This window comes from Triturus cristatus, chromosome 12 (genome assembly GCF_964204655.1).
Source record: "Triturus cristatus chromosome 12, aTriCri1.1, whole genome shotgun sequence".
In the NCBI taxonomy this organism is placed as follows: Eukaryota; Metazoa; Chordata; class Amphibia; order Caudata; family Salamandridae; genus Triturus; species Triturus cristatus.
Genome location: NC_140595.1, coordinates 357,180,512 through 357,205,057, shown reverse-complemented (window position 1 = coordinate 357,205,057; position 24,546 = coordinate 357,180,512). Strand labels below are relative to the sequence as shown.

Sequence of the window (24,546 nt, the reverse complement as noted above, 5' to 3'; positions counted from 1 at the left end):
ATATTGAAGCAAAATGCATACTTCACAGAAGGTGTCAAAATCATGCATATTTGTAACATCCCTTGTAACAATTCCGTCACCTCACTCCCACTGTGGCCAACAAAAAACGAAAAAAATATATAGTGAAGGATTTTTATGACATTATATTTTCTGTTGAGATGGGACAGTGAATTCAGTATAGCTGAGCTGCAGAGAATGGATATACACCCCTGGACTGACAAAAGGGCTGCAGGCAACTTTAGTATCGATTAATTCCACTGTGACATAGCAAGGATGCCATATTCCTATTTAAAGCAAATGAAATTATTCCTCTGTCCACTCAGCCAGGTGCCCCAGTGCCACTACATTGGCTAAACAGTGATCACTGCCTAGCAGAATTTCCATACACTGGGCTCATGAGTTCTACAAGTCTTCAGTCCATGCAGTTTATTTACCTCCAGAAATGGACAATAACAGCTTATTAGCTTGTATGAAAGTAAGACATTTTTTGCATTGACAACATTTTATTTGAGTTTTTGAAATGGGCCTACAGATATTGATTTTCCACACGTAAACTCTTGAATAAGTATTACAAACCTCTGTTGTCTCTGAGTGTAAAATTTGGATTATGAACAATTTCGTGGGGTAGACTGAAGAGAAATCTTGGTCCATTTGCTGAATCGTCCTTGTCTATTGCACTAATTGTAATGATTTGCTGAAAAAGAAAGATTTCTTGTAAGACTTTGAAATGTTACACATCGGTTGAATGAATTAATTTATTTAGTGCATATTAACATCTATTTTGAAATCCCTGTTAACACCATTTTCACTGTACCCCCAATTGATTCACATATGGGAAATCTCGTGTGGTTTTATAATCATTCAAATAATAAAGAGGTGGCTCAGACACAAATGGTTGTGCACCATCCCACAAAAGAAACAAGAACAAATCCTTCAGATTTGCAAGTCTGCAGTGAATTCTAAGTAATACTTCCCAAAAAGTTCAACTATACTTTATTATTCATTTACAAATGGTTGTATAATGACATAAATGCTTTTTACATTCATATTGTTTGCTTCTTTTGGTGATAAGAAAGGTTTTTCCTACTCTCTGCCAGCACAGAAGCAACTGTTGCTACTAGTTAGAAAAATGTAAAGACCACTGTCTCTGTCACCATAAATGGCTTCCAAGTATTGTATCCTCCTTGAACTTGCACTTGTTTCTATAAAGGAGCTACATGAGACATGTCTTAATGTAATGCAACAATACACATGTTATACCAAGTGTATTGGAAGACTGGTTGCAGTCAGGACCCTATTTTAGGACAGCCTGTAACCATACATTGGATAATCACCACTACATGTGATGCATTGATGGTTACACTTCTTATCTGGGTTGTCTAACCCCCTGAATTTGTCATATATGCTTTCTAGCCATCAATACCAAATAAATTAATTATACATCATTGTAATCCGCAACTGCACCCAAGCCGCCTTGGACCTCTTAGCGTCCATAAGGATTGTTAACAAAAACAATCATGCCTATTCAGTTCCATATTCTATGAGTAGCAGCCATTTCAATTGATTTAAGAGTGCATGTCCAGCGGATAAGCCTCCTTCCCCTAAATGACTATGTGCCTCACACAAGTGGGGTGGACACACTTTGAATGCCTCACCCACTGCTAATCACAGACAATTCTTCTACCCCACTAATGGCTCTTCAAGAACAATAAGGTAAAAACTTTGCATAACTGGTGCAATGCATAACAACAATGTGAAATAGTGCATGGATTAGAATCTTTAATTGGAAATGTGCTAATACATGTAGTCGTAATAGGGTCAGCGTAATTAACAATCCTGATGTAGCAGATGGACCTTAAATATGGCTAAACATTCTTCTTTTCCATTTTGCTGGATTGGTTAAGTCTGACATTCACCAGCCAATAAGTGATATGTGCTAAATGATAATTGTTACACACTCCAGAAAGCAGAACAATCCACTTCAGAACCAAAATGTGTTTGACTAGTCCTAAATCTATGGCCATCATGACACATTCTGCAGTATTTCATATTATTGCCTGATGATATCAGAACATTGCCATGAAGCTTCATATAAGGTATGCTTTAGATCAGCATAAGAATGTCTATATTCAAGGTTTTGAGAAACATTTCAGAAAGCGATTTGTTTTAGAAACAAGCTGCAGCGCATGATACACCAGTTATCACTGAAATGCTTATGTAGATGAATTGATGTTAGGTAGTCAAGGCTCTAACATGTGATTAACGCATACTCTACTGCAGCTGTAATGCTAACCCACTTAATGACTGAATGTCATGCAGTACGGGAAGTGAAGGCACACTATTTAAATGGTACTTATGCTGCCAATAATGACTTATGTTTATTGCAACTGTACAGCAACTTATTGTTCTATAGTATATATGTAGAGGTGATAACCAGTGAAAGACTACAATAAAAATGTATATCCCTGTTTGTGCACCAAGATGGGTATAGTGACTGCATATACAGATGTTGAAGCATTTGGAGGTAGATGCATTGTATACAATTATTGGCCACTGAGGGCACTACACCTAACTCAATTTGTGGAACTCATATTCTAGATGTGTTTGTTTCTTCATGAACTATCTTAGTAAAAATTATCTGTACACATTTAATATTTGATTCAAGAAAATATATTTATACCCATTTTCTAGAACTCCGTCATGTTTGGGGGAAGTGAGCTTACTAACCAGTGAAAGGGATTTAGGCATGCTTTTAACATATGTACATTTTCAGACTTTTTCCGATGTTGGGAGGGGTGAGAGAAGAGGTTATGAGTATCTATAAATTATTTATGTTTAAGGTTATTTACAAACTGGGAGCAATCTCCAGTAATGTTTACGAGTGTATGTCCAACTTTTGAGAATAGCAGTAACTGGTTTTGCACCCTTAACAATGCATATTTTGGCATGTAAGTCAAATGTAAAAGGTGCAATAAGTTTGGGAATCAGGGCCTCTGTTTGCTGTGCTATTTAGTGATAATTTCTCACACCTGCTGCCACAATGAAGTGCTCAAATTAATATTCCCATTGCACTAGTAAATGTGACCCTAGTAACGACAATACCTACTGGTAGTCCTGTCAGTAATCACTGATTGCTTTTGGGCTTGAAGTCTTGCAGTGTGCTAAAGGGAAATAATATAAACTGTGATGGGTAATTTTATTCAGAGAAAGGGGGCTGAACTAGAAAAGGAAGCTGTGTGGTGAGGACATTGCGGAACTGTGGTAGAGGTAAAGCACGCCTGAATTTTCAAATGTGTTCAATCTTATACTTTCCAAATGTACACAGGCATGTGGGGCTGGACTTAACTACAAAAACATTGCAAATAGCATTCACTGATTCTCCACTCCCATGCATATGTAAAATGTGTCTTATATGCATGCATAGCGAAATATCGATGCGTAAAATGTGGATACCATAATAAGTAACAACCCAAACTTTTACCTGTAGTTGTGTCTTCTTATATCCCTTAATGTAAGTGAACAGTGTGCATTTTATTGTATAGTATTGTAGAACATATAAAATGGTTCATACTCCTTGCAAGGGCAGAAGGAGCTCTAATTTGCAAATGGTTCTTGGGTGCCCTTTAAGAGTATAGAGTTGAAAGGATGCTGCATGTTGTTTGTACTTCATGGGGGGAGGTACTGGGGGATGTGAATGAGGTTCAAAACATGCTTCAAATATGCTGTAATGTATATCACTGCACTTATTTGTCAGGTGTTGTGGAGTGTGATATTTGCGCATTAGTATATACATTACTATTTACATAATTGGTCATTTGGATCATGAGGCGTTGTATCATGTTGCACCATTTGTACTGAGATAGATTATTGAGGAAAGTAGTGTTGTCTATGAATTAAAAAAGTAATACCCACAAGTCTAAGAATTAGGGTCCATGTGAAGGAATCTCAATTTGATAGCTCATTTGTAATCATGGCCTAAATGGGCTAAAGCACCACAGATCACAAGCCCTTGCTACTCCGGGATCAGAATAACCATTAATTAGCTGTAACTCTGGCATTAGAGTAAGCATTCATCAGCTCACAGCCCCTTGATACTGTCGGACCAGATAAGCATTAATCAGCTCACAACCATTTGCTACTCTGGGACCAGAATAAGCATTATTCAGCTCATAGCCCCTTGATATTCTGGGACTAGAATAAGCATTAATCAGCGCACATCCTCTTGATGCTCAGGGACCAGTATAAATATTAACCAGCTCACAACCCTTTGCTACTCTGGGACCAGAAAAAACATTAATCAGATCTGAACTCTGGGACCAGAGTAAGCATTAATAACTCTGGGACTACAGTAAACACTAATCAGCTCACAACCCTTTGCTACTCTGGGACCAGAATAAGTGTTAATCAGCTCTGAACTCTTCGACCAGAGTAAGCATTAATCAGCTCACAATCCCGTGATACTCTGGGACAAGAATAAGCATTAATCAGCACACAGACCTTTGCTACTCTGGGACCAGAATAAGCATTAATCAGCTCACAATCCCGTGATACTCTGGGACAAGAATAAGCATTAATCAGCTCACAACTCTTTGATTCTCGGGACCAGCATAAGCATTAATCAGCTCACAACCTCTTCATACTCTGGCACCAGAATATGCATTAATCAGCTCACAACCGTTTGCTACTCTGGGACCAGAATAAACACTTATCAGCTCACAATCCTTTGCTAGTCTGGGACCAGAATAAGCATTAATCAGCTCAAATCCCTTTTTGATACTCCGGGACCAGAATAGGTATTAATCCGCTCACAACCTCTTTATACTCTGGGAACAGAATAACCATTAATCAGCTTACAACCCCTTATTAATCTGGGACCACAATAAGAATTAATCAGTTAATAACCTCTTGATACAAGGGGACCAGAATAAACATTAATCAGCTCACACCACTTTGCTACTATGGGACCAGAAAACGTATTAATCGGCTGACTACTCTTTGCTACCCCGGGACCAGAAAAAGCATTAATTAGCTCACAATCCTTTGCAACTCTGTAACTGGAACAAGCATTAATCAGCTCATAACCAATCATTGATGCTCTAAGACCAGAATACGCATTAAGGACTCTGGGACCAGAATAATAATGTATCAACTCACAACCCTTTGCCACTCCAGGACCAGAATAAGCATTAATCAGCTCACAAGCCTTTGCTTCTCCGGGACCAGAATAAGCTTTAGTCAGCTCACAACCCTTTGCTTCTCCGGGACCAGAATAAGCATTAATCAGCTCACAATCCTGTGCTATTCTGGGAGCAGAATAAGCATTAATCAGCTCACAACCATTTGCTACCCCGGCACCAGAATAAGCATTAATCAGCTCACAGCCCCTTGATATTCTGGGACTAGAATAGGCATTAATCAGCTCACAACCTCTTGATACTCCGGGACCACAAAAAGTATTAACCAGTTCTCAAACCTTTGCTACTCTGGGACCAGAAAAAAGCATTAATCAGCTCTGAAGTCTGGGACAACAGTCAGTACTAATGAGCTCACATCCCTTTGCTACTCTGGGACCAGAGTAACCATTAATCAGCTCACAATCCCCTGTTACTCTGGGACAAGAATAAGCATTAATCAGCGCACAACCCTTTGCTACTCTGGCACCAGAATAAGACTTAATCAGCTCACAACCTCTCGATACTCTGAGACCAGAATAAGCATTAATCAGCTCACAACCCTTTGATACTCTGGGACCAGAATAAGCATTAATCAGCTCACAACCTCTTCATACTCTGGGACAAGAATATGCATTAATCATTTCACAACTGTTTGCCACTCTGGGACCAGAATGAACAATATCAGCTCACAACCCTTTGCTACTCTGGGACCAGAATAAACAGTAATCAGCTCACAACCCTTTGTTACTTTGAAACCAGAATAAGCATTAATCAGCCAAAACCCCTTTTTGATACTCTAGGACCAGAATAAGCATTAAACCGCTCACAACCTCTTTATACTCTAGGACCAGAATACGCATCTATCAGCTCACAACTCCTTAATAATCTGGGACCAGAATAAGCATTACTCAGTTAATATTCTCTTGATACTATGGCACCAGAATAAACATTAATCAGCTCACATCCCTTTGCTACTATGGGAGCAGAATACGTATTAATCAGCTCCCAACCTCTTCGTACTCTGGGACAAGAATATGCATTAATCATTTCACAACTGTTTTCCACTCTGGGACCAGAATGAACAATTATCAGCTCACAACCCTTTGCTACTCTGGGACCAGAATAAACAGTAATCAGCTCACAACCCTTTGTTACTTTGAAACCAGAATAAGCATTAATCAGCACACAACCCCTTTTTGATACTCTAGGACCAGAATAAGCATTAAACCACTCACAACCTCTTTATACTCTAGGACCAGAATAAGCATCTATCAGCTCACAACTCCTTAATAATCTGGGACCAGAATAAGCATTAATCAGTTAATAACCTCTTGATACTATGGCACCAGAATAAACATTAATCAGCTCACATCCCTTTGCTACTATGGGAGCAGAATACGTATTAATCGGCTCACAGCCCCTTGATATTCTGGGACTAGAATAAGCATTAATCAGCTCACAACCTCTTGATACTCTGGGACCAGAATAAGTATTAACCAGCTCGCAAACCTTTGCTACTCTGGGACCAGAAAAAAGCATTAATCAGCTCTGAAGTCTGGGACAACAGTACTAATGAGCTCACATCCCTTTGCTACTCTGGGACCAGAGTAACCATTAATGAGCTCACAATCCCGTGATACGCTGGGACAAGAATAAGCATTAATCAGCGCACAGCCCTTTGCTACTCTGGCACCAGAATAAGCATTAATCAGCTCACAACCTCTTGATACTCTGAGACCAGAATAAGCATTAATCAGCTCCTAACCCTTTGATACTCTGGGACCAGAATAAGCATTAATCAGCTCCCAACCTCTTCATACTCTGGGACAAGAATATGCATTAATCATTTCACAACTGTTTGCCACTCCGGGACCAGAATGAACAATTATCAGCTCACAACCCTTTGCTACTCTGGGACCAGAATAAACAGTAATCAGCTCACAACCCTCTTGTTAATTTGAAACCAGAATAAGCATTAATCAGCTCACAACCCCTTTTGATACTCTGGGACTAGAATAAGCATTAATCCGCTCACAACCTCTTTATACTCTAGGACCAGAATAAGCATTTATCAGCTCACAACTCCTTAATAATCTGGGACCAGAATAAGCATTAATCAGTTAATAAGCTTTTGATACTATGGCACCAGAATAAACATTAATCAGCTCACATCCCTTTGCTACTATGGGAGCAGAATACGTATTAATCGGCTCACTACTCTTTGCTACTCCGGCACCCGAATAAGCATTAATTAGCTCAGAATCCTTTGCAACTCTGGGACTGGAATAAGCATTAATCAGCTCATAACCAATCATTGATGCTCCGGGACCAGAATAAGCAGTAATCAGCTCACAACCCTTTGATACTCTGGGACCAGAATAAGCGTTAATCAGCTCTGAACTCTATGAACAGAGTAAGCGTTAATCAGCTCACAATCCCATGATACTCTGGGACAAGAATAAGCATTAATCAGCACACAGACCTTTGCTACTCTGGGACCAGAATAAGCATTCATCAGCTCACAACCTCTTGATACTCTGAGACCAGAATAAGCATTAATCAGCTCACAACCCTTTGATTCTCTGGGACTAGCATCAGCATTAATCAGCTCCCAACCTCTTCAGACTCTGGGACCAGAATATGCATTAATCAGCTCACAAGCGTTTGCTACTCCGGGACCAGAATAAACACTTATCAGCTTACAACCCTTTGCTACTCTGGGACCAAAATAAGCCTTAATCAGCTCAAATCCCTTTTTGATACTCCGGGACCAGAATATGTATTAATCCGCTCACAACCTCTTTATACTCTGGGACCAGAATAAGCATTAATCAGTTAATAACCTCTTGATACTAGAGGACCAGAATAAACATTAATCAGCTCACACCACTTTGCTACTATGGGACCAGAATACATGTTAATCGGCTGACTGCTCTTTGCTACTCCAGGACCAGAATCAGCATTAATTAGCTCACAATCCTTTGCAACTCTGTAACTGGAACAAGCATTAATCAGCTGACAATCCTTTGGTACCCTGGCACCAGAATAAGCAGTAATCAGCTCACAGCCCCTTGATATTCTGGGACTAGAATAGGCATTAATCAGGTCACAACCTCTTGATACTCCGGGACCAGAATAGGTATTAACCAGCTCGCAACCCTTTGCTACTCCAGGACCAGAAAAAAGCATTAACCAGCCCTGAACTCTGGGACAACAGTCAGTACTAATGAGCTCACATCCCTTTGCTACTCTGGGACCAGAATAAGCGATAATCATCTCTTGACTCTGGGACCAGAGTAACCATTAATCAGCTCACAATCCCATGATACTCTGGGACAAGAATAAGCATTAATCAGCGCACAACCCTTTGCTACTCTGGCACCAGAATAAGCATTAATCAGTTCACAACCTCTTGATACTCTGAGACCAGAATAAGCATTAATCAGCGCACAACCCTTTGCTCCTCTGGCACCAGAAAAGGCATTAATCAGCTCATAACCTCTTGATACTCTGAGACCAGAATAAGCATTAATCAGCTCACAACCCTTTGCTACTCCAGGTCCAGAATAAGCATTATCACCTCAGGACTCAGGGACCAGAATAATCATTAATCAGCTCACAACCCTTTCCTTCTTCTGGACCAGCATAAGCATTAGTCAGCTCACAACCCCTTGTCAATGTGGGACCAGAATAAGCATTGTTCAGCTGCTCACAACCCCTTGCTACTCTGGGACCTGAATAAGCATTAACCAGCTCACATCTCTGGGGCCAGAATAAACATTAATCAGCTCACAATGCCTTGATAGTGTGGGACTGGAATAAGTATTAAACAGCTCACAACCCATCTTTGCTACGTTTGGACCAGATTAAGCAGTAATCAGCTCACAACCCCTTGTTAATGTGGGACCAGAATAAGCATTATTCAGCTCACAACCCCTTGCTACTCTGGGACCTGAATAAGCATTAACCAGCTCACATCTCTGGGGCCAGAATAAAAATTAATCAGCTCACAGCCTCTTGATACTCTGGGGCCAGAATAAGCATTAAATAGTGCAAATCCCTTTGATATGAAAGGACCAGAATCATCATCAATCAGTTTGCAAATATGGTACCAGAATAAGCATTAATCAGCTTGCAATCCCTGGCTAATCTGGGAGCTGAATATGCATTATTCAACTCGCAACCCCTTTCCACCTGGGAACAGAATAAGCCTTAATCATCTAACAACTTTGGGACCTGAATAAGCATTAGTCAGCTCACACCCCCTTGATACTCTGGGACCAGTATAAGCATTAATCAGCTTGCAATCCCTTTCTATTCCTGGACCAAAATAGGCATTTAATCAGCTCACAATCCTTTGCAACCCTCAGACTGGAATAAGTATTAATCAGTGTGGTGATAAATGGTTAACATCCAACCCATAATCTCTTCTAATAGTCAATGTGCCTGCTCCTCCATAGCCAAAATAAACATAAGCAGTGGAGAAATATGGGAAATCAATAGGCAGAAAAGCAGTACTTCCGTCTGCAATACAGAGTCTTGCTTATTCCTTTCTGGCCTGCTTTGACCTCCTAGAAGACATAGAAAATGTAATACTAGTAAAGAAAAACAGGGCCGCCCATAATTAAAGTAAGAGGAGTAAGGATATGGAGTTGGTTCACATAAATTAGACCTAAAAGAAAGGGGGGGTGGAAATAGCAGGTTCACGTAAAAGCATATTTTGCATTGGCTTCAATGCTAAGATTGCTGTGTAAATCTGCACTATCTATATTCTGAATTTCCCGTTTGTTCTATCCATCATTCTTCACTACAAATAAAGTACAGGGTATATTTTAAAAGAAGTCATGTTGTGCAACATCATCAACAGTCTGTTTGAATTTATCAGACTGCAATTAATGTTTTTTAATCGATTAAAATGCTATTAAAATCATTTTGATAGTGATATTTATCTATGACGTTTGGAGCGACATAAGTGGCTGGATCACAGAACTTCAGTTTTAATGCTAAATCTTGTTTTAGGCCAGGGGCTTTCAACATAGGTGCGGGAGGGCCAGATCCTTATTAGATGATTAAGGTAACCTCTGACTGTGAAGATAACTTACATTTACATTCATTGTACATAAGTGTATCCTTCGTACTTATCTTAATACATAGAATATAACTGGCCCTCTTGAGCTATATTGGACATCCCTGTTTAACGCTTATTAACATTGCGTAAATTTGTATAACTAGGGAGCAAACTTTGGCAGTGATAATTGATTGCACAAGAGTTCTAATGGAGTGTATAGCTCTGTTTCTGACAAGTTGGAGCAGATTTTGAAGTTTTGAATAATAGAAACCAAAACAGCAACATGAGGAGACAACAGCAGTACAGGGAATCAACTAAACAACTATAAAAGATGACAGTAAAAAAACTATAACACACAAGAAAAACTCAGCAAAGGAAACTCATAAACACAACAAATTACACCCAATAACCATCAGCCACAAAGCAGGAGAGAATAATTAATGCTTCACAAATGCAATGCTACATAATAAAACAACACAACCACAAACCTAAAAATATAAGATAATACCCACCACATGATAACATTAGGATAACAACAAATAATAGAACTCAACACTACATAATCTAGCATAGCACCTAAAGTTATTTACTATTGTGTTTTGCTGATGCGTCGCTGTGTTGTATTGTTTTAGAGTTGTGACCTACTCCTGTGCTATTGTTTGCTGCACTCTTTTACCGTGGTATGTTGTGTTGTTGATTTGTTCCCAAGTCGTGTTTTTTCTTGTATTTTGGATAGTTGTGCTCACATGTTTTATTTTTATGTCGAGTTGGTGTGTGGTTATGGTGCCGATGTGGTGTGTTTGTGCACTGGAGTTGTGTTGTTTTATTATTATGTTATGTGGTGTTATATTTTGCTTTGTTTTGTTAATCAATGTTGTTTTCTTGTATTATTGCAATATAGCTAGTGGAATCCATCTGCTTACACAGACACAAACACTGAATCCACAAACTGATCACTTTGCTGCACAAGTCTTAAATTAAGATCAGCAATCCTCAGAAACTGCCCAATTAGTCACATGTAATGCCTAGTCTTAACATAATGTAATTTCATACCAGATGGCCAGATGATGTCTTGATCGAAAGTCAGTAAGAGAATAGGCTTACATTTCATTATTTCATAATACTGTCATGTTTGCTACTTATCATTTTTGGAAACTTAAATCCATCTAAAATATGTGGAGTTATTAGTCATCCCTCTGCTAGCTGACATTGAGTAATATGTCTACTAATAAAAAATTGGAGACAACGAAAATGCTACGGTCATCTCCTTAGAATTTGGTTGAATGATTAGACCTACACCATTTTACAAATCTATGTCTGTAGTTTTAGCAATGATTCCACTCACTTTATGCTCATCGAAGGGTAACAAATACAAGATCAGTACAATAAAATTATATGGGTATGTAGAATTGTGACATGGACCAAATAAAACATATCCTTAACCTGTTTCTTACATACTTTATCTACTTGAATTGTTACCCAAAAGATCATGTTCATCTTCCTCCTTTTAAGATTTCTCCGCGGATCTTGTGAATGTTGGTGATATTTTAGGACTTAAGTCAAGCTGCCTGAAATGACAGTTACTGTGCAGAAATAGTGACCAAGACCACTGTAGAGACTGAGTTAAGAGTCCACTGTTTAATATGGATGTGTTTGAAGTGGTTTCTTACTAATAAGAATACCATAGTTTAATGATCTTTGAAATGCAAGCAGAAGCATGTAAATATCTATGAACTGGAGGTAAAGCTTGAGCATGCTTCTTAACACTGGCACACAATTTGCTTTTCAATGAACAGCATCGACTTATGATTAGAAGCTGGCCTATTAGTGTTCTTTTTAATCAGAGCTTTTTTTTGGTCTTAATTGGTTTTAACCCTGTCCAGATGAAACATGGTGAAGAGATTACAAGCCGGGTGTACTAATGTGTAAATCACTGTGTTCAATTAGTAATGAGCTAAATGATCTACAATAATAGTGAATCAATTTGAAAAATCATACATTATGCGTTTTAATTGTAAACGGTTTCATAAAGAAGAAAACTACCTGGTTCTTTTGGGCCTTTTCACAGATAACTGGCTCATACATTTTTGCAAACTCTGGTGCATTGTCATTAACATCAGTGACTTTTATAGTTACAGGAACTTTGACTTCATGTATGCGGTTATCTATAAGAAAATATGAAATTGAAAAAATAAATCATGATACATTTTTGATTGCTTGTCTACATGCCTTGTCTCCTGCACCACCATCTCTATGGGACAAAAGTTCTTCTTGCATTGCACGAAAATCAACAAGATTGCAAAATTCCCCAGATTAAGAGTCATACCTATAGATAGACAACCTTTTTCTGTGGGTGTTGTTTTCTTGAGGTCCATCCTTCTAATATAATTATTCTAACACATTATATATCTGATCAGATGTGTTTTTCTAGGGGAATACATTTTCAGGGAATACACAGAAAATAAACATTCTGTTTTGAAAAAAAGGTTTTTATGTCATAAAATGACCAATAAATTAGGTTTGGCTTCACTTCATATCATTTCTCATAAGGAACGGCTCTTCCTTTCATGCTTGCTTTATCATAAACATTATTTTCTTAGATTTCCCTAGAGGTTACTTACTGGATTTTAGAAAATTGACAAAGGTGGCACAATACAGATGAACACCAGCTTGCAATTCTGAGGAGACAATTCACCAATATTGACATCGCTAAGAAGGGTGAATGTAGTAAAGGGGATTACATGAAATCCCTAACACAGGAATATGTAGCTGTGCATCAACATGGACTAACATGCTCATAAGATAGGTTTCCTCTTCACGGTGTCAAATTTTATTTTCACTTAACCAAGCTCCAGGGAGTTTATCAAGTCGGATGGAAGAGCTGACCTTTTCAGTGTCTACTACAGATGTTTAATGGCGTGTTTGTGCTGTAATATTGAAATAAATCTGCAATGCAGGGGTCTTTATAAACACATAAAACAAATAAAGGTACTTTTGAAGTGATCCAAAAACAACTTTTTCAAATTAACAATTTTAATATGGACTTCAAGTTATTTTCTTACAATACTGCTTTTAGGGGAAAAAACTATTCATATTATTCTTATTTTCTTTTTACTCTAAAAATTATTTTGACACCGGTGCCCGCCTTAAGTTACCCGCTGCCTGCTTGTTCTATTTTGCTTTACTATGATTGAAAACTCCTTGAAGAATGGTGTGAATATGTTTAAGTTACTGACTTTCGTAAACTCCCTAAAATGTCCCCACATTTTCCAGTGTCCAGAATTCAACCATTTGAAGTCTTTTCTGAGTTGTGCAGAAGAGTAAACATTTCTCCATTGCAATGTAGCAACAGGATGTTACCACTCCTTGGCAGTAACTGCCTGGTCAGCCTGCCGCACCAACTCCCCCTCAACCTCTCCTCTTTAACCCCCCATTTGAAACTTGCAGTTCCCTCTGCAAATTCCCATCATGCCTAGAAACTAGTGCTCCAGAATCCTGAAGATAGAACTGCATATTGCCATGAGCACTCGCATTTTACCACCTCTCCAGGATGCTAAAGTATAAGCAGTGATTGCAAAAGTCACTTATTGTCTAAAGAAAGCATCATTTCTTTTAAATATATGTTTTAAATCACACACATATATCATCAGCAATTGCTATTGTTTTTCTGAAAACAAATTGTTGATGACTTCTAAGCAAACATCTAACAGGAATACTTACTGAGTTCAAATGCAATGACTGAAATGTTGTGATAAGCAATTTCTTCTCTATCCAAGGGTTTGGTGGTCTTAATGATACCTTCTTCAGCACTGATACTGAAAAACCTGTCAAGGTCAGTGTGCCGATCAATGGAATACCTAGAAAAGATCATCACAGTATTATATCACATTGAGATTAATAAATAACACAATGTTAATATACAAGATACGTCTTACAAAATATTATATCCAGACATCATAGATAACAGAAGGCCACAAACTTGCCATTTCAAAGTATACAAACAGGTGATGGATGGAATGCTTGAATTAATTTCAGGCACTGGTAATTATTCAGGGCAGCATCCCAATCCATCATTATTTTTCATACCATGCCACCTTAGCTTGGACCCAGATATATGCAAATCAGTGTTGACCCTTCTCCAATGGCAATTCATTATATTTAAATAATGGTTTCGCATTTATTTCCAGATAAAGAATTAATTACTTTCAAAATAGATAATATTTTAGCCAAATACTATAGGGGCCTAGTTGCCAACAGCATTTTTTTGTTAATTTAGTAGTACAACAAATGTGCTATAAAATGCTCTACACAAAACAATGTGCAGAGCTCTACGTCTCCGCCTCTCCTATCTTTAATGTGTGGAAAGCTGTGCCGTGACTGAAGAGATCTCAACACACATAGGTATATGTATTATTAGTAAATGTGGGAGCAGTGGGGACATAGCTGGAAAATGGGGAATATATACGCATAAATGGACGTTGAGGGAGGAATAAGAAGATTCACATATCTCATAGAGAGAGGTTTAGGGAGGAAGGCGCACCCACCCAAAAAAGAGTGAGCCCTCTGCTATTCACAAACTGCACTTCTAAAGGTACCCCAGCCAAAAAGACCAAAATGATAATTGTAGATTCCCTATGGCTTCCCCAGCATTACATTAAAAAAATGAACAGTGTGCCCCGGGGAGGTTGTGGTCAATGGAGTCTCTCGGCAGCATAGGTATAAATACAGACTTGGATTTGAAAAGTGTTGGGCTGCTGTTATATATAGCCAAACAGGGCTCCCTGTTTTCCGTTTTTACTGATTTTTACAGGTAAATACAGACACAAAACATTTATTTTCTTGTCCGTATTTATCTTTAAATGTGGATAAACGGAAAATAGGTTGATTTTTCAGTAATTCTAAATACTGTCTGCCATGCCCGCCAGGCCAATAGCAGTATTGATTAATAGGTAAGAGTGTTAAAAAAGAAAGGAATTTTAGTAAAGAGGCTTAAACAACAGTAGCTATGCACAAGGTTGATACAGCAATGTGCATATTTTCATATAAGTGCATTGATTTATCTTCTGCGGATGTTCACAGCACCGAAACCTGGCAAACATTGAAGCACAAGTGCATATTTATTGGTTAAATAAATGTGGAAATTAACTAATTTGCGTTTCATTTTTCCACAAAACCCAAAATAAATCAGGATAAATACAGATAAAATTAGCAAAAAAATAAATCAGGATAAATACAGATGGAAATGTCAAAAAGTAAAAACCATAAAACCAGGAGCCCTAATCATGATTGATGCATCTGTCACTTGAATATTAGAAGTCCCCACAATGCTTCTTTCCACAGATGTTCCCAACATCAGCTGCTTATTCAAAAAATATTTGAGCAACTTCATTTTTCTGATAATTTTAACCAGATCTATCCTTGTTTGACTGTAACTAAATCTCATGGGCACACAAAATGATAGACCCAAGGATAATGCCCCTTCTTCATCATGGGGAAGTTCGAGTCCCAAGCTCTAGCTCCGAAACGCGTAAGGTGTTTTGTGTCTAAGCCTTAATAAAATACAACATTGCAAAATTGAGTCCATGGCCTGCTGCTTGGTGTATGAGGAGACAGCATTGGTTGATATATATATATATATAACCTGCTGGCGGTCGCCAGTAGGTAGTTATAGTTAGGACCTAGTTTCTATTCAAAAAGCGTTTTTTGTTTTCCCAATAACTTTGGCGCCGGTTGACAAATCTTCGTGAAATTTTCAAAACTTATGGCCCGCTCCGGTCAGCTCCTATCCTGAAAGTTTTGGGGTGATTCGCCAAGCTGGGGGCGAGAAAAAGGGGGGTCCCAAAACACGTTTTCTCCATGTTATTTCCCATAAGAAATTTTAGACACGACTACAGCCCGAACTGCTGAACGGAATTACACCAAGTTTGGCAAAAAGGTAGCCCTTGGTTCAGAAAGAGACCTTGTTTTAAATGGTGTGAATCCGTTCAGTAGTTGCTACAGCCGGAACTACTGAACGGATTTACCCCACATTTGGTAAAAGGGTACTGCTTGGCTCAGAAAGCGACCTTTTTTAAAATGGTGTAAATACGTTCAGTAGTTGCTGAGAAAATAAAAAATAAAAGTTTCAATATTTAGAGGTGCGGTGGATCCGTGCACCCTCCCGATCACGAGCTGCATTCTAACTGGCTGTCAACACTTCAAACCAGGAAGTGTTGGCAGAAATCGGTAAAACAAACGCGAAAAACAAGAAAAGGAGGCAGGGTAGAAACACCCTGACCCCCTAGGCCTGCTTAGGGGGTCCCAAAAGGACCCCCAGGACGCAAAAAAGCATTTTATTTTAAATCGCGAGATGCGTGGAGGATCCACGGATCCGGCCGTGAAAATAAAAAAAATGAACAGCGGGCTCCCACGCTTCTTTCTTAATTAGCCCCCGGGTGGGCCAAGTCCCAGGGGCATGTGAAATATATATTTGCGGGGGCCCAGGGGGACCCCCGCAGCCCCGGGGACCGCCACCCCCCCGGAGCATTCAATAAATATTTGCGGGGGCACACGGTCCCCCAGCAGCCCCGGGGACCGCCACCCCCCGGGGCTTTATTTTAAATAGGTGGCCCCCCAAACCCCGGGGACCGCCATCCCCCGGGGCTTTCTTTACATATTTGTGGGGGGCCTATGGCCCCCCCGCAGCCTCAGGGACCGCCACCCCCCCCGGGCACTAACTATGCAAATTTGGACGTCCATTATGGACCCCCGAGCCTCGGGGACCACCACCTCCCTGGGGCTTTGCTAATGTTGGGAAGAGGGCCGCGCGGCCCCCCTCCTGGAGCCAGTGATGGCCCTGGGGACCGCCACCCCCCAGGGCCGGCTCCTGCAGTGTCCCGGGGTGCCCACCCCCGGGACACTGATGTTTGCAATGACAGGGCGGGAGCCTCGCAGCTCCCGTCCTGTAATTGCAAACTCTAGTTTGGGTTGCAGAGTGGTGTAAAAAGGGGCATGACCTCTGAACACCTCTCTGCAACGCAGCTCCCTGGCGCATACTGGAGGTACCTGGTGTGCTAGTTGGCCCCCAGGGACCCTCAGGATTGAAGAGGAACTAATTCCCCAACTTAAAACGCACCACAGGGCGTGTTTGCATACATGTCACCTCAGGCCCCGTCCCCTTCCTTCACCACTGTGCAAACACGCCCCCCTGGTGAGTTGTAAGTTGGGGAATTAATTCCCCTTGAATACTGAGGGTCCCTGGGGGCCAACTAGCCCACCAGGTACCTCCAGTATGCGCCAGGGAGCTGCGTTGCAAAGAGGTGTTCAGAGGCCACGCCGGTTTTTACACCTTTCTACAACGCAGCTCTGTGGCACTTACTGGAGGTACCGTGAGTGATAGTTGGACCCCAGGGACTCTCAGGATTCAAGGAGACTTAATCCCCCAACTAAAAACGTGCCACAGGGCACCTTTGCACAGTAGTGAAGGGAGGGGGCGGGGCCTGAGGTGCCATGTGTGCAAACAAGTTCTGTGGCACGTTTTAAGTTGGGGAATTAAGTCCCCTTGAATCCTGAGAGCCCCTGGAGCCAACTTGGCCACCAGGTACCTCCAGTAAGTGCCACAGGCCTGCGTTGCAGAGAGGTGGTCCAGGCCATGCCCCTTTTTACACCTCTCTGCAACGCAGCTCTGTGGGGCTTACTGGAGGTACCTGGTGGGCTAGTTGGACCCCAGGGACCCTCAGGATTCAAGGGGACTTTATCCCCCAACATAAAACGGCCACAGGGCGTGTTTGCACACATGTCACCTCAGGCCCCCCCCCCCTTCACCAGTGTGCAAACGCGCCCCTGTGGCGCGTTTTAAGAGGTAGTTTTAATCCCCCTGCCCTATTATGTACTAGAGCCTTACAGAGGAGGTCATGCTAATCACAGGGGTACCCCAACGCATAGTGTTCCCAAGTGTATGTAGGTGTTTTCACTGTATTCTAAGGTCTTTTAGCATAGCACTGGCTCTAGGCCTGGTTAGTCAGAGTCAGTTACCACCAGTACCCGTCTGAAAATGTTGTGGGCAAAGGAGGACTTTCTGCTCCTCTGTTGGTTATTTCTGCACATCTCTTCTTCTTCCTGCACTTTTCTTCATCTTTGTGGACTTCTGTTGCTTCTTTCTGCATTTCTTTTTTTTCTTTCTGTGCGTTGTTTCTTCTTTCATCACATGTCCTACCTCTGTAGGCATAGTTAGAAACTAGCATTTAAAAAACCTTTGAAATTCACTGAAAAAACCATAGGTTTTAGAGAAAGTTATAGTTAGTTAGACATTTCACTCGTACAAAACCATAGAAATTCCCCCGTTCTAGTTAGTTCAGCTAACTATAACTCGCGCCCCCGCAATACACTGCTGATGACGTCACATATTACATCACTCGTGACATGGTCAGTGACATCACTGATGACATCTCAAATGACATCACTGATGACATCATGCATGTGATAATTTGATGCATCTTCTCACACCCTAATATAACCTTTGATACACCCACTCTAAATTACAGACTGTCATTCTCAAAACCATAGACATTCCAACACCAATAAATACATACACACTCACTGATTCTTAGGTTTACATACACATCCACTCAGTCACCCGTACAGTCACTCATACTTATGGTCACTCAGTACAGGGCTATCATATGCACTCATACACCTATATAGAAACTCACACACTGCTACTCATCCATAGAGGTACTCACACACCTAGTCAATCATGCAGATAATTAATCACACTGCCATTTACTCACCTATACAGTTATACACACTCCAGCTCACTTACTCATACAAATACTAGCACATACTTATGCTCTTATACAATCACTGATACAAGCAAAGACTCATCCATACAGCCACTCTCACAATCACACACTCTCACTTATAGCCATTTATATACTCCAACACTCATATATACTGCCTTTCACATATGTAGTTACTAACAGTTATACAACTGAGATATACATTCACTCACTAACACACCCATACACACACTCACCCACCCATACAGTCATCACAGATGCACTCTTGAATCCATGTACCCAGTGAATCACCCACTCACACATCTATGTACAGAGTCACACACATCCCACCCACACAAACACTCAGGCACTCATAAAGATACTCAGACAACCAAACAATAACCCATATAGACACTCATGTAGCTATTTGCAAACCCATGCAGCCGCTTACACACCAACAGACAGATTGATACAGACATTCACACAGTTTACTCACTAACCCATGCATTCAGTAAGATAAGTTTAATCACTCACTTGTAGAGTCAGTCACGCACCTACTAAATCATCCATTCAGACACTTATACACCCACTCATTCTTCAATACGCCTTTCCCTATATATATAAAAAATATTTAAACTTTACAGAAACACACAGTCACTGGATGATGTCATCAGTGATGTCATTTGAGATGACATCAGTGATGTCACTGACCATGTCATGAGTGATGTAATATTTGAAGTCATCAGCAGTGCGTGAGTTATAGTTAGCTGAACTAACTATAACAGGGGAATTTCTATGGTTTTGTACGAGTGAAATCTCCAACTAACTATAAATTTCCCTAAAACCTATGTTTTTTTCAAGTGAATTTCAAAGGTTTTTTAAATGCTAATTTCTAACTATAACGTGCCTGAAGCCTATGTTTTTTCAGTGAATATATATATATATATATATATATATATATATAACTTGCATAAGACCCTGTTCTACTATCTACTACCCGGATTTGGCTACAAACACAACTAAATCACTTTCAATAATACAACAGAATAAATGGTCTATTAACAAACTTTAATATGACTAAAGCTGAGTTATGCATGGATGTTGGAAATCAAAAACATACTGACACAAACACCTTCCTTGGGCTAAAATTTGATTCAAAACTAAACTGGTCATTCCAAAAGGAGCAGATAAAAAAAGATTGATGAATTGCAATATCCCAAGCCATCATACGTTCCATGAAAAAATACAGAAGTGGCTGATGGTCCCACACTTACTGTTTTAACAACCAATGTACTTCCTGTGGTTCTATATGGAGCAATTGTATTCAAAAACAAATATTAGATACCCCCAACTTGCTATTTCTCAAAATCTTACATCTACAAACCTCAAACATTATCACTCTAATTAATTATCCCAGCAACTGCCATAACGCTGTTGCAAATAGCCTGAAATGAAGATCTAAACCGAACATTAAAAAAAAGAATCTTACTGACAGACGAGTTGAAAAAGTAGTAAGAAATTGTAACTTTTCATCAAAATTGGCTCTTGTGATACAGTAGAAGTAGGCAAGGAAATCTTTAAACAAGAATAATGTAATATCATCTTCCTTTCATGTCAACTCGGAGTATATGATCAAATATAAAAATTCGAGTTACATTGAAAACTCATATAAAAAATATAGCAAGTCTATTTGGATTTGAACCCTGACTTATGGATTAAACAAGCAGTTCTCAGATTTAGATTGTTCTGTATTCCATTACTACACTTTGAACAATCTTTGACAGGCTCTTCAAATATTAGTAACACATTTTTTCTGTGCCATGCCTTTATGGAAACAGATGAAAACATATTATGCCTTTGTTCATGTTTGATGGATATTTGGAGAAAGTATTTAAAACAAGGACAGGTAAAGACGCCTTGCTTCTGTGTTTTGGGGTTCATCAAACAAAATCATTGGTTGCACAGTAACATTTCAAACTACAGCAGATTCTTGTATAAAGACAGGAATAGATGAGACCAGCTGAACATAGGTAGCAGAAAAATTACCAAGAAGGCTATAGTCTTTTAAGGAATTGAAAAATGTGTTAACGTATCTACGATGCTCTTAATAATTTTACTCTGTTTTTGATTTCCAATGATTGATTTCACTATAATTGTAATGGGTTTTACTTACATAATAAATTATTTACCTTCTTTCCTGCTCCTGACTTATGACCTTTATATTCTAATGGCAAGTATGGACGACATTTAATGAGAATTTCAATTTTTCATATTTCTAGAGATTACTCTTGGACTTGCTTAGTAAAATGTTCATCTCGCACAGAAATGAATGATACATGTTCTTTGATATTTTTGAATTATTTTGTATGTTTAAAGAGAGCAGCTTTCTGGAAGTGCTATGCAAAATCTCTGACAGTACTACAATGTTTTAAAAACAGACTCATGGTTGAATACGTTTAATTAACTGACTTTTTACATTTAGACAGGAAATTGCTATTTCTTTTCTCAGAATTGACGTATAGTGTCCCTTTTACTCTAGAAACTTAGTGCCATTTGATGTTACATCTTACCTTATAGGACTATTGGCAGCATCTGGGTCTTTAGCATGGACACGACCAACGTAGGTGCCTGCTGCTGCATTTTCATCAACCTCCAGAGTGTAAGCAGGTTGTAAGAACATGGGAGCTTCATCAAAGTCTTCTACTGCCACCTTGACGGTGGCTGTGTCTTTGAAGGGTCCTCTGCTGATGAACCGAGGATCAAGGTGAACATTGGATGCTTCCACCTTCATACTGTATGCTTTTTTGGTTTCAAAATCAAGGGTCTGATTGAACAAAGAACAAAGAAGCAGTAAGAAAGAAGCACATTGTGAACAGCAGAATTTTAAAATAAGCACGGAATGTTGTATTTAATGGACAAAAATCAAAGACACTTTGCAATCTTTGCTTCTCAAAAATAAAGAGTATGTTTTTTCTCTCAAATCCTACTTGAGGAATTTCGGATGTACCAAATATAGGCATCTATGTTTTTATTTGTGCAAATTGAGTCTCCTGCAGCAATAGGAACGACACAGTGATATTTAACTGCAATCAAAGCACACAGGTAATATCTAGTAATTTCCAAAATAATATGTTATGTTTTTCTTTATATTAAAGATGTAATAGCTCAGTGAGAGAAGGACTCATACTAAGATTTCTGTACAAGATGCAGGTAACACGTTCTAACTCTTGCAGGGTTGATTCAGCCATTCATTCTTCCGAGATTAATACACTGATCACCATAGACTTCAAGTAATGACAAGCACTGTATAAAAAACAAGTTATTATATAAATGTGGCATATCATTCTCATCTTAGTCTGATGTTCTGTGAAGAGCTTTGACTTATGGAAAGCAAAGTAATTTTAAACAATAGCATCTACTATTTCCAGCACTATGTCTATAACATAAAACAGCAATGGCCCTGATAAAAGTGGGGTGGTGAATTTAAATCCCTGAATTAGTCCAGGTAATGGAAGTCTGGGTAAACTTTGCAAACTAACAATTTCCCAATGACATATGTTGACAGGGCAACCATTCTGAAAGGTATGGGTGAAAATGAGCCAACACATGCAGAAACAGATGTGGTAAGTTTCACATATAATCCTTACATTCCGATGGCAAACTCGGAACCATAGGCCGTTCCAGTAACTGGTAAATATCCCACCATAGGGAATCATTAAATGCCTGTTATATACCACTCTAGCGTTTTGGCGAGCAAGGAGTCAGGGCAATAAAAATGTGTTTGTAATCAAATGAATGATTTATTCCTTAATTATTTTTAGCACTGTGTAATCTTTGTCCTTCACACAAGAAAGAATTTAAAGAACAGCCCAAATTAGGATGTTCATGCGCAAAGCATGCTTTGCTCAATCAAGATTTATTCACATTTTCTGTAGACAAGATTGCAGAAGTCCCCTGCAGAATTTGTACCTATAATAGTGGGAGAGATAGTGACTAACTTGGAGACTTTTTAAAAGATGAACTTCAGGGGCCGTGTTATGCATTGTGATTGTTTGCGCCTGGCACAACTTTTAAAAGGTGCGCCAGGCGCAAACAATCACAATGCGCCCTATTTTGATGTATATGCTGCACCCAGGCAAGCTACGAACTCGTGCTGCCCTGGGGGCAATGCATTCATATGAAAACACGAGGCAGCTGCTCCATGTTTTCACAGTGCAGGCGGCACCCGCCTGCACTTTTACAGGGTAATAAAGATCCCCTTGCAGGCAGGTGCAGTCAGTGACTGCACCCGCCTCCATGGGACCCCCTTTACCCCCTGAAGAGGGCTGCTGTCAGGAAACGCACTGACAGTGCGCCACCTTTTAAATGGTGCACTGTAAGTGCGCCTCCTGAGGACTCCTTTGACTCTGCACCTGCTTCTGTAATATGCCGCGGGCGCAGAGTCAAATGAATCCCCTCATTTGCATAGGGCACGCCCCTATGCAAATGAGGGAGCACCCTCTGAAGGTAGCGCTCGCACTTTAAGAGCGCCAGCACTATCTGTATCATAGAAGGGGACGCACAAGCGGCTGTACCCCTTCTATTATATCAAAGTGCCCCAGGGGCGCGCAAAGCGGACGCAAACGCCCGTTGCGCCCCCGAGGCACTTATTGTAATACAGCTCCAGAATTAAAGAATTCTTCATATCAACAATGTTTAGAGTAAAATTTATTATTAAGAATAATACTTTGAAATAGCCACTATTTGGAGTTTCTGCTCAATTTCATTTTTAATTCTATTGCTTTAAATTTGCATGTCGGAACTGACTAATATTGTTTTGCAAACTTTCCCAGTGTTATCACACATATTAAAATGGACAATGACTTTAGAAAGCAGTAAGTTATATTTATATACATATTGTCATGGTGCCATACCTTCTTGAGCTTCACCACGCCTTCCTGGGTCTCGTAATCAGTTGTGATTTCAAACATTTCTGCTCCGTCCCCGTCAATAACACGATAACTTATCAGACCATTTTCTCCAATGTCAAGATCTCTTGCCTTCAACCTTCCCACTTCTTCTCCTGGCACAGCCGATTCTGAAATAGACATGGGATATGCACCTGGCAAACAAGACAAGAAGATTAATGCTGATCTGCAAAATATATTTCACAGCGTTTCACCTGCACTTTATGGAAACAAGTATGACTTCAAAGACAAGTGAACATGGAGTTTAAGATTTCAACAGCATTCTGTATTGATGAGATACAATATTCAATGCAATGCATGTGGAGCAGTGCTTATTAAAAAAACATAAAAGCTTAGAAGCCCAACTATTTTCTTGGGAACCTACTGCCAGCGTTTCAGTTTGGTGTTGTTCCCATAGTTTGGATTGTCAGAATCCAAAACTGTCACTATCACTTTGGCTAACTCTTGCAAGTTCGTTTTCATCCCTGCTTTCTTGCCTTGTCTTTGTTTTTCGTCATCTTCGTCATTTTTTCTTTCATAGCATTCCTCTCTCTTTCTCTCGGTGAAAGACTTATAATGATAAATAAGTGCGCGTCACCAAA

The 24,546-nt window shown here is 39.7% G+C and overlaps 1 protein-coding gene across 3 annotated transcripts in view; it reads right to left on the bottom strand.

Annotated features, from left to right (window-relative positions):
- CDH11 (cadherin 11) overlaps positions 1-24,546 on the bottom strand; it is a 245,526-nt gene that overhangs the window by 8,131 nt on the left and 212,849 nt on the right. For all 3 annotated transcript variants that reach the window (XM_085639282.1, XM_085639281.1, XM_085639283.1), the window contains 5 exons: positions 23,912-24,099; positions 21,569-21,822; positions 13,963-14,099; positions 12,286-12,407; positions 577-694 (listed from right to left, as the gene is read on the bottom strand). In XM_085639282.1, the coding sequence (XP_085495408.1) occupies positions 577-694; positions 12,286-12,407; positions 13,963-14,099; positions 21,569-21,822; positions 23,912-24,099 (819 nt within the window). The remainder of the gene's footprint in view (positions 1-576; positions 695-12,285; positions 12,408-13,962; positions 14,100-21,568; positions 21,823-23,911; positions 24,100-24,546) is intronic.